The sequence below is a fragment of the Schistocerca gregaria genome, chromosome 7, assembly GCF_023897955.1.
Source record: "Schistocerca gregaria isolate iqSchGreg1 chromosome 7, iqSchGreg1.2, whole genome shotgun sequence".
NCBI lineage: Eukaryota > Metazoa > Arthropoda > Insecta > Orthoptera > Acrididae > Schistocerca > Schistocerca gregaria.
In genome coordinates, this window is record NC_064926.1 from 99,351,279 (window position 1) to 99,368,115 (window position 16,837).

Sequence of the window (16,837 nt, forward strand, 5' to 3'; positions counted from 1 at the left end):
CACAAAGACATGTATTCTTAAAGGCCAGTTGCTGAGTCACATTAGAGAAAAGCAGTGCAAATTTGAGAACTGCGCATCTGCAGCAGCAGAGAGCGGGCAAGCGAAGTCCATGTTGCCAAATTGTGTTGCTGCAGACAACCGTCATGCTCATTTGCCTATGGTACATCGCATCATCCGTGCAAATCTATGAGGGAAATAGTAAATATTAAAACCAACTTCGATCAATCGTCGTGAGAGACATATTAATACACATCTTCACGATGTTGCGTCCACTGCTCCACGAATTTACTCTGCATGACGTCGAGAGGTGAGAACTGCTCACACAGCTTTGTGAAGTACAATTTTTCTCAAAATGACAATTGTCTAATGACAGGATCATTGAATCATCTTGCAATAATTATAATTTATTGCGATTTGAAGTGTACTATAAGTAAAAATTTAATACACAACATAATTAACTTCAAACACAAACCGAAATCATTATATTTGCTTGACAACTGCTTCTACTAAATAGAATTTTAAAAAATAAGTATACAGTGTGTGTGTTGATGGTTTGATTGCAGTTAAGTGTTAATCACTGTGCGCAAAAAAGAATTAGTGGTAGAAAAGACCAATAGTTAAAATGGTCAGTAAGCTGTCATATTTTTTGCTGTTAACGGGCGTTATGAGTGTAAACCGACACGTTAGATATTTCACTGAGAGACCGCATTTGTAATCCATTGAACAAGGAAGCAATTAATCATCTGCGAATAACTCCAGTGTATGGTGACCCATAACATCGAAAACCACCGATATCTCAACAAGTAACAGTTACTGTCATTTTAGGGCCTTATCTGATTCGTGCCTTGAAAATGACGAGGGTTTACATATGGAAATATCGGATTTTTGACGAATTTATTCAGCTGCATTTCTCGCATGTTATTAGAGTATACAACATGATAATATGTTGAACATTATAGTCTTCACAATTCAAAGGATGCAAATTCGTGATCAAAACGGTTTGGAAGTTTTCATTATTATGTGTGCAACTGATATGTCGACAAACACATTTTTTAAACCTTGAGTCTTTAAACCTAAGAAATATTATTACTTTGTTCCAAAGTCTACATGGCAATACCAATATCATTTCTATTTGAAGCTGTTTCCAAACAATCTGATTGTAAATTTATGATGATAGGTTCAAGGCTTATATCCATCATCACTTCCCTGTCAAATTAATCTTTCTGAAGCTTTTGAGCATGCCACATAGACTGTGCCAACACTACAGGTGGGATGTTGTCTGTTGCCTCATGCACAAGCGATTCAGCGAATATTAAGAAGAGCGAGCATGCAGAAAAACTATCCTAGAACCTACTCCTATGAAAACTTTAAAACTGACAGTACCAGCACCCATTTTCCAGTAGATTTTCCTGAAATGATTCTGCTTGGTCCATCCTTCATCAAGGTAACATACTGTTGAACTATCTCCTTCTCTTGTATTGTGAATCACTACACGCAGTCACCTGTTAAGGAGTAATGAAGATGTAGATTTGAGAGACAAATCAACAGATAATTTTCACATGTGTGCTGAGGGTTCCAGGGAAACAGTGCAAGCATGTATCAAAGCAATTGTAGAAACTATTCCAACACTTATCTTGAGTGATATTGAAACAATAATCAATGTTACGTCTAGAGTGTTATTTGATGAAATAAGTAAAATTCGAAAGCTATCAATGGACCCAGATCAACACTGCTAGATTGTTGGTGCATTAGGTAGTAAGTCGAAACCAGCAAAAATCCAAACTCATGTTAGTGTGATGGTAGGGGACATGGCCACAGAAAGTATCTTCTTAGTAATGGAGGATCAGATAGAGAGGTATATTTTTGGTAATGAGTTCTTTAGGGAGAAGTGTGTAAAATTAACTTAGGGTTGCTGAAGGCTATCTTTGTGTTGATGAGAAGGAAGTCGCTGTGGGTTTAATGAAAATGCCTACGTGCCATGATAAGTATTGTCTAAATACTTGCCAAAACGAGACAGTTACTGGTTGATGATTCGTTTCATCATAGCAGTATCACTTGTGAACACGAAAAATTAGTTCAGGATAAAGTCATAGAGTCTACCTATATCACTCTCCACCAGCAGGAGCAATTGAAAGTTTTACTGTCAAAATATACTTGTGTGCTTGACAAGAATTCAGGTACAGTTAAAATCAATTTATGCCATGTGGAGGTGAAACATCAGACTTTTTGTAAAAACACCTACTCAGCATTTGAGAAATCTGCACTAGAGAGGACAATCAGCAAAGGGGTGTAGCCTCCTTGGTCACCAGCCTTGTTCACTTGTGAGTTTTACATGTGGGGACTGTTAAAGGGAAGAGTATATGAAACAAATCCACACACAGTTGAAGACCTCAAGGTCAGGATCCAGTATGTTATCAGTAACATCACAAGGCAAGAACTGACAAAGTATAAATGAATCTCCTCAAGCATGCTCATATGTGTGCTGAAGTGCACAGATGACACTTTCAGCACCTACTGTGAAGGCGAGTAATGGTATTCAATTCATTATGTTTCATTTTATTTTCATGTGTTGGCTTTGTGGGCTGGTTTTAGGTGCCGCACCCTGTATATACTGGACTATTCCAGATGATTCAAATTCCCCACAAAAGCAGTTACCTACTGGCCTACAACGAAAATTAAAGATGTGTACCCTCATTATGACTTGAAGTATTTTCAATAAGTGAATGAATACCATGACAGAATCAATAAAATAGGATGAGTAAGGCCTTAGTACTACAAGTCACTAACGAGAGTGAGCATAATTTTCTGCTCAGATAATAATGTTAAGAAATGGGGAAGTAACTTACAATGACCCATTATGTTTCACTTTTTGTAGAGAAAATGCCTTGGCTGCAAGTACACGAGAATGTATGTCTAATCCATTCACAAATGTTGTTGGTGTAGCAACAGGATCTAGAACATAAAAGAGTAGTCTACTTTTCAAGTGAAAACATGCGCTTGTAGTGTGAGAGGAGAATGTTCGTGTAGTATGACCACTGTGATCTTAGGTTAAGTATTGATTAAGGGTATCAGAGTTGATGGATGTGACCTGTTTAGTGCGTATGTGAAAGCAGTTTGGTCATATGTCTGTTGCTTAAGAGGGGATGAAAAATTAATGTAAGTATTTAGTATAATATTTACTACACTGAACGTATATTCACTTGGCTTCTGTATTTTTTTGCACTTGCAAGTAACTTGCATATGCAACCACTCTAATTCCAACGTCTACGTCTTTTCTACATAATCCACCAATTCTAGACATCGATGCCACTTCCTGGAATCCTTCCCAAAGCAGCTTGAAAGCAGCTAACCTGATTGTCCTTAAAACATTCATGGAGGTTCCTGACCTCACCATTCCTGATCTCACATCTATCATAAGCATTATTCCAATCCAACACGAATGAAATGATTGTATGGCATTTTTGGCTCAGCTACTCCACCTGGGATATCAGCCACCCTTTTTATTTGACGCCACTTTGGTCACTAGTGCATTGATGATGATGATGAAAGGTTGATGAGTACAACACCCAGCCCCAAATGGACTAAATCTCAACCTGGCCAGTAACGAACCCAGGTGCCCTGCATGGCTGTCAGCCACACTGACCACTCTGCTGTGGAAGTGTACATCCAATGAATGAACCACATTTTATCTTAAATACAAGATAAGTGACTGTTTCTTGATTTCTTTTACAGAAACATATTCAAAGTACCTTTTTTGAAACTTTTTGTTGAATGTATATGTTGGTTCTTGCAAATACAGTGCAACTGCATGGACTGTCTTTCCACACATCCCGTCAAACCCAAATTCTCCTTGTCAGTTATTGTCATTACAGTATTGCAGGCACCAGAAATATAATTCAGGCAACGATGGCCGATGATGTCTTCAGTGTGGATGCACACCAGGCTCGAACTCATGAGAATCGGCGAAATACCAGGAGTAATGGGAATGATGGGCCAGGGGCATTATATTAGTACTGTGTAGGTAAGTGAGAATTTGGATCTGATGGGAGGCATGCTAGGGTAGTCAGTGCAGTTGTGATGATCACCATGTTAAATGGCTTAGTGGTCAGAACATCAGTCTAGTATGCAGGAGACATGGGGTTGAATGCCAATCCTGCACAAATCTTCAACTTTCCCCATTAATTTAAATGAAGATCACTCGCAGCCAACGTCTATAATTCCATTGTTTTTCTGTTATATGTTAAGTGAACAGACTAAAATCGAATGAAGTGTGTGAAACTGTTGTATGTTGAGTATGAAGTGACTTAAAGTCCACTAAGATGAAAGTAAAGAAACTGTGAGTAATATTTAATAAACTACGATCTAATGCAAAAATGATCTAGAAAAAAATGTGTTTTTTTTATATTGTATGTAAATCACTGCATGAAACTTATAAAAGTGTCTTTAAGTATACGTCCTATATAGACACTACTCTCAGTGAAAGGAACATTTAATTTTGCTGAGTAAATTATAAAGGCAGGGTCTAACAATATATAGGTTTGCTTTCCTATGAATGTCAGACGGTTCTTAAAGTTGTATATATTTTGTAGTATACTGTTCCAGAGCCTGTAGCTATTATTTCATTATGAAGTCCGATGTCCAGAGCGAATAAAGTTTGTGCACCTGTAATAATTAATACTCATGCAGTCGTGAATTAGGAACGCAGAGCCATATTTTCATTCTCAAAATATAACTAAGTTTCTTTGCCAAAGTAAATCTTCTTCTCGTTCAAAGAGGGAGGTTATACACTCCATATGATTGTACTTTTGACAGTAAACCTATGTGTGGCACTGAGTCAAATCCTTTTTAGAGATCAAGAAATACCGAGTCTACCTGACTCCATTGATCCAAAACTTTCAATATGTCATATGAGATGAGTGGGAGTCGGGTTTCACATGATCTGTTTTTTCGAAATCCATAGTGTTTGGCATGAAGAAGGTCGCTCTGTTTGTGATACCTCATTACCTTTGGGCTCAGAATATGTTCTAAGTTCTATAACAAATGGATCACTTCTGCTACCCTTATTATGGACAGGTATAACCTACACTTTCTCCCAACTTCAGTTTTTTGCTTGAGGGATTTGCAATACATTATAGTTTACTCAGCTGCGAATTGGGTATAGATCCTGAAAGGGAAACAGTCAGGCTTTGGGGCTTTGTTCAATTTTAACGTTTTTTACTGTTTCTCAACCCCACTGACACTTACATCAATTTCACTCGTCTTTCCAATGGTACAAGAATTAAGCTGGGGCAATACTCCTAGGTCTTAATTTGTAAAGGAATATCTGAAAACAGAGTTAAGCATTTATGCTTTTGCTTTGCTACTCTGAACTTCAGTTGTAGCCTCATTCATGAGTGACTGGACACTAACAGCAATGGCACTAACAGCCTTTGCATATGATTGGAATTGTTTTGAGTTTTGTGGAAGATCATCTGACAATATTCTGCTATGGTTGTCAGTGACGTCTTAGCATATTTCGCTCTTGACTGACAAATGTGTTTCATTCATCATCTCTCTCTGTATATAGCCTTATACTTTGTCTTATATGTGTCATGCACTAGTCTCTGTTTCTTTAGAATTTTCTTTACAGTGATTATATACAAGGGAGGATGTCTCCTATTACGAATTACCAGTGCATGGTCAACAATTCTTTTAAACACGAGCCATAATTCCTCTACAAACTCTTGTCCTGAGTTAAAACTTCCAAGTTACTCTCTGAGGTATGTCACTATTGTTTTCCTGTCTACATTACTTAACATATAAATCTTTCTGCTTGTGACAATTGTCCTTTGTGTTTTGGTAATCATTGTTTCTATAACTGTCTATTGGTCACTGATACCAGTTTCGACGTGAAATTGCTCAAAGATACCAGATATGTTTGTTGCACATTCGATAAACATATTTCCATCATGAGTGGGGGTCTGAACTATCTATTCTAGGTAGTTTTCAGAGAAGGTATTTAGTGATGTTTTATGGGCTGCCCCGTCTCATCCACCGGTAACAACACTATAATGGATTGGTGGATTATTTTAGTCTCCTCCAATGACTACAGTATCATTAGGGAACTTATGCACAAGTGAACTGATGTTTTCTCTCAACTTTTTAGTTACATCAGAAAGAGAATCTGACAGTCATTAGAAGCTTTCTATTATAGTTGTTCTATGTTGGTGGATTTGAGTTTATTGTCTACTGAAACAATTACACCACCTTCATTTCCCTATCTTTTCGGTATACACTCTGTGAGCAAGGCCGGTATTCTTAACCCTCTCTGCTAGTCGCTGGAATGACACAAGAATGACCTCGGTGCTTAAACGGCACGCACCGTTTGTTCCAAGGTGCACCACAGTCGGTAGTTGGTTGCACGCTCTTTCATCAATAGTTGCAGGAACATCCTCTTCGACAAGCTTCAGTGCGTATTCGCACAGTTCGTCATGTTATATCACGCTAGTTCGCTTAGCCCAGTACCGAAAATGAAAGTTAGGTTACGAGATACCATCCGTGATGCAAAAGTTTGAAATATAGAATCTGAACTGAGGTACTAACAACGATAAACTTTATCAGTGGTCAAAGTAAACTATGTAACGAATGTTCTTGGTCAGTTTTGTGTGGTAAACTGTTGAGAAGTGAAACAGTTTAAAACATCGACATTAGTGACTAGTAAAAATATTTATAATGCGCATTAAGAATATAACGATTTAGGAAGACACAAAATCCATTACTGTAACGTGAATGAGCGCGACGATTATATGTTACCTTATGATGTTAGCAGACGACGACACCGCCAAAATTTGCTACCGGAGAAACCTTGACCTGACGTGTCGTTATATTCTATTTCACTAACGATTTGTATGAATGCTGTCACTTGAAATGCATTGTAGAATATTTTGACGTGATATGACATGACGGCGGGTGTGAATTGGCCTTTGCGCACCTCATTTAAGAAATTGAAAGTAATGACTTTCGTTTAGTGATAGAATCATGTACTGCTCAGTGACCAATGTCCTATATCTTTTCAGTCGTTTGTTATTTCTTGTAATACTGCGGAAGGAAATAGACTGACAACTTTTAAAAATAAAATATAGTTTCCTTTTAGCGATTGTAGGGAAATTCATTTTGCAGAGTTGCACAGATTGCTACCGTAACAGATGACATTTGTCAGCTGGGAAGAGTGAAAAATGTTTTGTATCGTTCGTGTATGACATTCTGTTGCTTAAGACAATAATTTAATTAGCGTGTGTTTGGATCATAAAATTTTGTTACCAGATTTTGACGTGATAGCATTACTTCTTCTAATACCGTAATGGTAAAGAGATTTTCGTCGGCCCAACGAAATCGAGGAGTGAAGGTGAATTACAAGTGGAGAACATACAGTGTTGAAAGTTCGTGATTAAATCTACAAATAATTAGTGGAAATGATTTACTATTACTTTCGTGGTGGGTGTAATTAAATTGCCATGTCTCACTATGGACAAGATAATGACAAACAAGGTATTTTCTAGTTTCTGACTATGTTTAGTTTTATATTGAAAATTTCAAACAGCGACTTATATTTTATGAATAAATTCCAGCATTATAAATAGTGATGCTTAGAAAGTAGACAGTGATATGACCACGTTTCACCTGAGTTGTACATTGTGGCTTCGTGTTATACTAGGGAGTATGTGATATTTATGCACCATTCACAATGCATACGAAAATATATTTTTCTTGTTACCTTTGGAATATCGTTAGTTACATTTGACGCCTCATAACTGTGGATTATGATGCACCGCTATTAGATGCCCTTTGCTTCCACACCCTCTCTACTCCTTTTTTCAAGAAAAAGTATTAGTAATTGTTAACGACAGCATGTGGAAAACTTAATTCTAGTCCCAGTTGGTTAGAAAATTATGAAGTCTTACAGGAAATAGCCGATCTCAAAGGATCATTTTTGTTTCATTCTCCAACTTGACTATTCAGTGTTCGCCGAAATCATTGAATATACTTTTGCCCTAGCAGTGTTATGTTTTTATTTGGTGCTGTTATGAGATATTTTGTTTATTCAGCCAGCTCTCTTATGGATGGGGTTCCTGTTAAAATAAGTGAAAAATACAAGCCACCAAGAAAAATCACCCTACCTGTTGGCTATCAGAACAGAGTGCCTCTAGCCTCAGTGGATGAAGTGGTGAGCATTTTAGTTTGTACATCAGCATGAAACAGTTGTAAAATATCTGTAAACAGAATACTAATTAACGCATTTTTGAATTTTGTTGCAGTATGACTTCTCTTTAGAAAATACTGTGCTTAGAAAGATTGCAGAATGGAGAAAACTGCAAGAACAACTTGTATCCAGGAGGAGGGAAAACATCAAACAACATAACGCTGAAAAGAAAGACGTAAGTTCAAAGGGAGAAACAGACTGGAATGTCCCAGCAACTGTTTCTACATCAGTGAGTGTTACAGCTAATAGTGCTGATGCTTCCACCTCACATTGCCACCAACAGCAGCAGCAGCAACAACAACAACAACAACAACAACAACAGGCTTCACAACAGCAACAACAACAAGTACTACAACAATATGCATCAATACTTACCCCAGTTCCCATTAGCATGCCCCTCAGTACAACTACCCATCATAAAAATCACTCTCACCACTTCAATCTGTCAGATTTTGAAACAGACACTTCAGACCCTTTTGATACAGTTGAATTAAAGACAATAAATGATATGGAGGAGTTGGCTCATGTTCTTCAGCCAACAATACCAGTAACAAGTACTGTGCCTAATTGTTACACTTTGCCCTACAACTCTTCCCAACACTTTGGAATGGTGGTGGAAAGCAATAAGGACTCTGTTATACTACCACATCTGAATGGCCTCACAGGTTATCGAATGATGAGGGAAGGGGGTTTCGCAACTTTACCGGTCCAACAGAAGAGTAGTGCTAATGTCAACTACCCTAATTTATGGGGTGACAGTTATAATGAAGCAACAACTAACCAGCGATCCTCCCAGCAGGATGGTGCTGGCTACGGTGCTCTGTCTAAAAGTGTGCCAGATATTATGAAAGAACTTGATAGAGAACTGAAAGAAAAACGAAGAGGACCAACACCACCTACAGTAATGTCAAGCAGACCAGCAAGTCTTGGTTCCACAGGATTAGAGGTTAGTGCCAGTTATCATAGACATATATTTGTGTGTTTTTGGTAAGATAAGTTCTATTCATAGTTAAGTTTGTTTATTTTATGTAAATATTTGCATTTGGATATGTTTGGTGATCAGATTTTGGATGCACATTGCACTTTGTGAATGTATCAACAGGTCTGAGATTTCGTATTCACATTTGTTGGCGTCCCCATCTCTCTCCCAAATTGTTAACTTTCAATGTATCTTATACCTCGGGCTTGGGATCCATAGGTCACTACAGCATACATTGCAAACATAATATAGATGGAAAAAAGGATTCATTGTTTTATTCCTGTCTGCGAGTGAATTACGTTACATGCACACGACAGCATTATTACTGTACGTCATAGGATGAAGGTGACACCTGTTGTGTTTTGGCTCAGTTGCCACATATATAATTAAATCAAAGTAACCTCGTTCTTACTATTGTTAAATTGCAGTCATTGTGGGAATCCTTCATTCATTCACTGTTAATCTGTGGCAACATATGTTTGTGGTGTCAATTCTTCAGCAGAGATAATTTTTTTTACATTTTTTTTACAAGTTTGACCAAATTGCTGCATTATCAGGCTGAATTTCAGTCATACAAGCTTCAAAGCGTTTCACCACAACTGCAGGTAACTGTTTTGTAATTATCTATTCATGATGTGTTCTCGGTTTTGCATGATAGTTTTGTGTTGTATAAGAGCGTCAGCTTACTTTCGATACCCTTACCTCATATTACATATACACCAATTTGGTATAAGAGAGAGAACACACGTCTTCTTAAGGATATTTTAGCAGACAAAATGTAGTAGGCCTACATTTATATTGCCTCAGAAGGATATATTTTCTAACTTTCAGAGGGTCTTTCTGGCTATTAATCGGGGAACTTTGTATTAGATGATATAACAGAATGTTGACTCTTGCCAGCATGTGTGTATATCCCAAGCAGTTTTGGAACCAGTTGTGGGATCCTTCCATCTCACTTCAACTTAAAAAAATAAATAATAATCCTCAGCCACTGTATCAGATTTAGATGAAACCTAGCATATTTGTGTATTTATTTATTCAGTAATCCATAGTATAGATGTGGTCAGGACATACAGTTTCAATTACATTTATACAGTTATGACATAACACAGACATATGTGATTTAGTCAAAATGTAATTTAGTGCCCTTAGGTAAATATACAACCCTAACAAAAATTTCTTTAAGAAGGTGAATAAGATAAAAACATGACAAACAACACATTGTGTACACGAAATTCATACACTCCTCTTAACATTTTTGTAGTTTTACACTTCAGTTTTACAGTGTGTACCATGCTGTCACTAATCTCCGCTATCCTGTACTCTGGCAACCTCACTTTGTAGCACCATGTCTGTCCAAGGTACCTGGAACAAACAAAAAAGAGGAAGGTGCAGTAGGATGATTCAAAATGAGAAAATACATGTATGGACAATCCAGGATGGAGTAACGGCAATATTATGGAAAGTATATATCGCTACTCATCATGTAGTGGAGACGGTGAGTCACAGACAGGCACAACAAAAAGACTGCTAAACGAGTAAGCTTTAGGTCAAAAAGCCTTCTTCTGAAGTGAGTGTGGGGGGGCAGGGGAGGGGGACCAAAAGAAGACTTTTTGGTCAAAAGCTTACTTGTTTAGCAGGTTTTTTCTTATGCCTCTCTGAGACTCAACATTTCCACTATATGGCATGTAACAGCCTATTCTTTTCACAATATTGGAAGTACGTGTATTGTATATTTGTGCTTCCTCTTGTACAGATATACGGCCAGTTAATGATGTCTTTCTTGTTTGAAGGAGATCATTTCTGCTGTTAAATTTCCAGATATTGTTTTAGGCTACAGATGTCTTTTCATTGCATTTCATTCTGAGTGGTAATTTATTGTATAAAATGTGCCCAACAGTTATGGGACCTTTTTCGGTGAATGTGAGCCATTTCCTCTGCAGGTAATAATTCTCTCTGTTTCTCATATTGTAATCATACATATCTCTACTTAACTATGCAGTACTATTTGCTTTCAAGTGCATAATTAGTTTGCTTTCAAGTGCATAATTATTGCAAGTGTATGTAGTGAAAGGACAGTCATGTCATTAAGTTTTGTGAATTTATTTGTACAAGATGCTGTAACTTACCAAAGGTGAAAGCACTGGTATGTTGACAGGCACAATTAAAAACACACAAATATTCAAGCTTTTGCAACCCAAGGTTGCTTCAACAGGAAAGAGGGAAAGGGAAGGAGAGGGAAAGACAAAAGGATGTGGGTTTTAAGGGAGAGGGTAAGGAGTCATTCCAATCCCGGGAGCGGAAAGGATTTACCTTAGTGGGAAAAAAAGGACAGGTATACACTCACACACACACACACACACACACACACCCATCCGCACATGTACAGACACAGGCAGACATATGTAAATGCAAAGAGGTTGGGCAGAGATGTCAGTCGAGGCGGAAGTACAGAGGCAAAGAAGTATTTGAATGACAGGTGAGGTATGAGGGGCGCAACTTGAAATTAGCGGAGGTTGAAGCCTAATTTCAAGTTGCCACCCCTCGTACATCACCTGTCATTCAACAACATCTTTGCCTCTGTACTTCCACCTCGACTGACATCTCTGCCCAACCTCAAGTTCCCATCTTCAGAGTTCTGATAGGTTGGTGTCAGTGGGAAGTATCCAGATAACCTGGATGGTGTAACTGTGCCAAGATGTGCTGACCATGAACCAAGGCATGTTTAGCGACAGGGTGATCCTCATTACCAACAAACACTGTCTGCCTTTGTCCGTTCATGCGAATGGACAGTTTGTTGCTGGTCATTCCCACATAGAAGGCTTCACAGTGTAGGCATGTCAGTTGGTAAATCACGTGGGTGCTTTCACACGTGTCTCTGCCTTTGTTCGTGTACACGTTCCGGGTTACAGGACTGGAGTAGGTTTACACTATGGGCAGTTACAAGGGTAGGAGACAGAGGGTATGGAAGGTGATTTCGGGATTTCATAGGGATGAACCAAGAGGTTACGAAGGTTTCAGGGCAGGATTTGAGGAAGTTGTATCCCTGCTGGAGAGCCACATTCAGAGTCTGATCCAGTCCCGGAAAGTATCCTGTCAAAAGTGGGGCACTCTTGGGATTCATCTGTGGGAGGTTCTGGGTTTGAGGGGATGAGGAAGTGGCTCTAGCTATTTGCTCCTGTACCAGGTCGGGAGGGTAGTTGCGGGATCCGCAGATATATATCCGTGTGCGTGCGCGTGTGTGCGCACACACACATTTCCCTAGACTTCAATGCAGTATGATAAATGGCAGTAGACTAGGCCATAGTACATTGTTAACAGTGTATATGCTGTCCTAGACATATTCTCAATAGGTTAGTGCTTACAATGGGAATAATTTGCTGGTATGGTCCTCCCACTTCATGTATTTATCACTGATGAAAAACAAAAACTTGGATTCTCTACATTTTTGAGAACTGGATTACATAGTATGAGGGAAATATTGTCAGTGCTTATAGTTTTATATGTATGTTTTGTTATTTGTGTCTACAAACATGTTTTCACTGACATATTAATATGCCTACCTCAAATCTCTCTCTGTTTTCATTTTGTAGCATTTCATAGTTATGAAGTTTTGAAATTGTTACCTCCATGATGGTGCAATATGATACTTGTTGATTTTTAAAAAAATAAGTTACAATTTTTTCACTTGTCCAATTTATGCAAAATTAGATGGTTTGGCCTACATATTCTAAAGCACCTAATATCTTTAAACAGCCCTCCCCCCGTCCCTCCAGGGGACTCGACGCACTTTGGCAGGTTCATGCTTGGCAGCCTTTGCAGCATCTTTTCCTTTTCATGCTACGTGTCTGTCCTCCTGCAAAATCCAAACATATCTGCCGTATCAGGGTCTCATTGCCATCCATTGGGTGATGAAAATGGTAGATGCACCTTAGTCCCCACATGCACGCTTTTTCTCATCTTTTGTAAATTGGTGCTTCCGCACAAGATCAAAGCAGGCTATGAAGTTATCACAGCCAAGCCATACATTCCAAACCCAATGCGCTGCTACCAGTGTCATTGTTTTAACAACCCTCTTAATGTCTTGTTGACACCCAGCCAAATGTGTAACCTGTGGTAGAGATGTGCTCGAGGGCGATTGTCCACCTCCTTCTCCCGGTGTATTGACTACAATGCTGTTCCCCCTCAAGATTATCTGGTGTATCTCAGTGAGAGGGCTGTCCAGGAGATCTGGGTAAAGGAAAAAGTTCCTTACCTGGTCACTTGCAAGTTATTGGCTATCGCAAACCCTGAGATGTACCATCTGGCACTTACAGTACTGTTCTTGCTACATTTCGCTTCACGAAGGACATGACCATGCAGACATGCGACGTCAAATTCAGCTCTGAGGTTGTGAAATTGCGCAGTGTCATCATAGCTTTGCCGTCCCCTCGTCCAGCTGTGCAACAAACCTTCAAACTCGCCTTACGTGGCGAAGTCAGTAGCTACGCAACTGGTAGGCCGGAAAGGAGAGAAGGAATACTCCTGTTAAGACTTCCTACATCCCTCCAGCCAGCCGACACCTGAGTCTTCCTCTGCTAGCCAGAAAGGCTCAAAGAAGTCCAAAAAAAGGCAAACGGTCTTCTCCTTCACTGACTTGAAGACCCTCTTCGATGGTGTCGCCACATGATACCTTAACCCGGCTAGTCTCCATGTTGTTGGTGCGCACCACCAACCGTTTTTCTGTGCAGGACTCTGCAGGCCAACAGTACAAGAAAGCCGATGCATCTGTGGACCTCATGGAGCAGGATCCTCCTGCCTCTGTGCCCTGTAGTAGTGAATCTTCGCAGGCTGGCTCTTGGCAGCTGCCGAGGTGACACCTCTTCATTTTTTTCCTCATGGCTCTCCTCCAATGGAATGTTCACGGCCTTTGATCCAACAAAGAGTATTTATGGTTGCTTTTAGAATTACAGTGTCCACTTCTACTCTGCCTTCAGGAAATAAAATTGTATCCTCAAGACCTCTTTGATCTTTTGCATTTCTTCCCAGTCTGTTTTGACCTTCACCCCAAGGTCAGCATTCCATCTCGTGGGAGAGCCACGCTGCTCATACAAGATGATGATCTGTCAACCCATCTGCTTGACTACCCGTCTTCAAGCTGTTGCAGTTCGTCTCTTTCTTCCTCACTTGACTTTCTCCCTTTGTACCATTTATGTCCCTCTGTCATTTGACGTCACCAGGACAGACTTCCTGCAGCTTACTGGACAGCTACCTGACCCGTTTCTGTTGCTCGGTAACTTTATTGTGCACCATCACCTTTGGGGTTCTGCCAGAACCTGTCAGAGAGGTGCCCTCTTGGCTGACCTTCTTAATCAATTTAACCTCTTTTGCCTTAACATAAAAGGAGCACCCACATTCCTTTCAGATTCCTTGCACGCCTATTTCCATTTGGTCCTATCCTTCCGCACTGCCCAGCTTGCCCATCATCTCAAGTGGTCCGTTCTCTCTGACACCTACTCAAGCAACCATATCCCGTCCACTTACTGACTCCTACCTCACCTCGTTCACTCCCAAATGGCAGCTTACTGAGGCTGAGTGGCAGATTGACTCCTCCCTCTCTCCCCAGCTGTGATGACCAGGTGGAATATCTTACAAATGTTATCCTTACTGGTGCAGAATGTTCCATTTTCGCACATGCTCTTTACCACGCTGTGTCACAGTCCCTTGGTGGACTGGAGTATGTTGCGACACAATTCGCGTGTGGTGACGTGCTCTCAGCATTTTTAACAGTCATCCTATGATGGAAAACTGTGTTCGTTATAAACAGATGTGTGCACAGTATCATCGGATTATTTGGGATAGCAAAAAAGCTAGCTGGATTTCATCCACTAGTTCTTTTAACAGTTCCATCCCAACGTCTATCTTGTGAGCCAAACTCCAACAGCTCTCTGGGACTGAGAGCCATTCCCCAATTTCCAGGCTGACAGTAGCAGATGATTTCATCACTGACCCTGTTGCTATCTCCAGCACCTTGGGCTACTTTTTTGCGGAAATTTCAAGCTCTTTCCATTATCACCCTGCCTTCCTCCATTGGAAACGAGCGGTGGAGGCTTGGGTGATACCCTTCCCTTCTCAGAAGGTGAGTGCTACAATGCTGCCTTTACTATGAGGGAGCTAGATAATGCTCTGACGTCATCCTGATCCTCCACTACAGGGCCACACGCTGTTCACATTCAGATGTTGCACCACCTTTCTCTTGTGGACAAGCACTTTCTGCTTAATACGTACAGCAGAGCGAACGTTTCCCAGATGCTAGCGTGAAACCACTATCATACCCATACTAAGCCTGGTATGGACAAACACCTTCCTTCTAGCTACCGCCACATCTCTCTCGCCAGCTGTGTTCGCAAGGTGATGGAATGTATTATTCATGCCCGGCTGGTATGGTGGCTTGGGTCTCGCAATTTACTGATGAATGCACAGTGTGAATTTGGAGTGCGCTGTTCTGTAGTTGACCATCTCTTCACTTCGTCCACGTATGTCATTAATGGTTTTCTGCAGAAATCCCAGACTGTGGCCATCTTTTTCGATTTGGAGAAAGCCTGCGACACGTGCTGGAGGAAGGGTATTCTCCGTACTCTCTACACGTGAGGACAGCATACTGAATGTTTTGCTCCAGTCACAAGGAAGTTAATAATCATATTTGATTTTGACTGATGCTTTGTATGCGGTTTTTGGCCTCAGGACAATTAAAAATCGATGTGAGTGATGCTATTTATGTGGTTTTTGGCCTCGGAACAGTTAAAAACTGACTTTTCTCATCTGATGTGATATGACCTTGCTGTGGTGGATGGGCTTATGTAACTAACAGTGCAACACCTGTACACCCATGCACACTGAGTAGTACAGTTTGGTTAGTGTCAACTGTTCACCTTAGGCATTTTTGTATGATTCGTTTGTCATTTGTACTTGACCACTATTAAATTATGATGACTACAGCACCATCTATTTGCTACATTTTGCAACTATTTATTTTTCTTCTGCCCCACATTTTGCCCCCTTCTCTGATTATATTCCGTTGCAATTTGATGTCATTCAGCTCAGTGGTGTTATTTCTACAGCAGTTTGAAAGTTTAATTTTAATTATAATCACCCTGTAAATAGAAAACAATAGCAGTTGTATCACATTTCACTGGAGCACTCCCAACAGTACCTTTGTCTCTAAACACTTGGCATTGAGGGCAAACATACTGGGTTGTATTACTTAAGACATCTTAGAGCTTCACATATCTGGAAACCTATTCCATATGCTCATACCTTCATTGACAATCTGCAATGGGGCACATTGTCAAATGCTTTTTGGAAATCTCGAAATATGGAATTTGCCTGTTGCCCTTCATCCATAGTTTGCAGAATATCTCATGAGAAAACAGTAAGCAGAGTTTCGCATTAGTGGTGGTGTGTAAAATGGACAGAAGCTCTTCAGTCTCAAAGAAATTTATGATATTCTGACTCAGAATATGTTCAACAGTTCTGCAGCAAATCGATGTTAAGGCTACTGGTCTGTAATTTTGCAGGTCCTATCTTTTACTCTTCTTATATACAGGAGCCACGTGCATTTCTGTCCAGTCACTGGAACT

The 16,837-nt window shown here is 39.9% G+C and overlaps 1 protein-coding gene across 2 annotated transcripts in view; it reads left to right on the forward strand.

Moving 5' to 3' along the window:
* Nucleotides 1–6,395: 6,395 nt before the first annotated feature.
* The window catches only part of LOC126281569 (ubiquitin-associated protein 1-like), a 77,794-nt gene continuing 67,352 nt past the window's right edge, over nt 6,396–16,837 (forward strand). The window contains exons 1-4 of one of the 2 annotated variants that reach the window (XM_049980643.1): nt 7,155–7,527; nt 8,085–8,203; nt 8,295–8,414; nt 9,039–9,185. In XM_049980643.1, coding sequence (XP_049836600.1) covers nt 7,494–7,527; nt 8,085–8,203; nt 8,295–8,414; nt 9,039–9,185 — 420 coding nt within the window. In that variant the 5' untranslated portion in view covers nt 7,155–7,493. Of the gene's footprint in view, nt 7,528–8,084; nt 8,204–8,294; nt 9,186–16,837 lie in introns of both variants that reach the window. The other variant, XM_049980642.1, reaches the window with a different exon arrangement.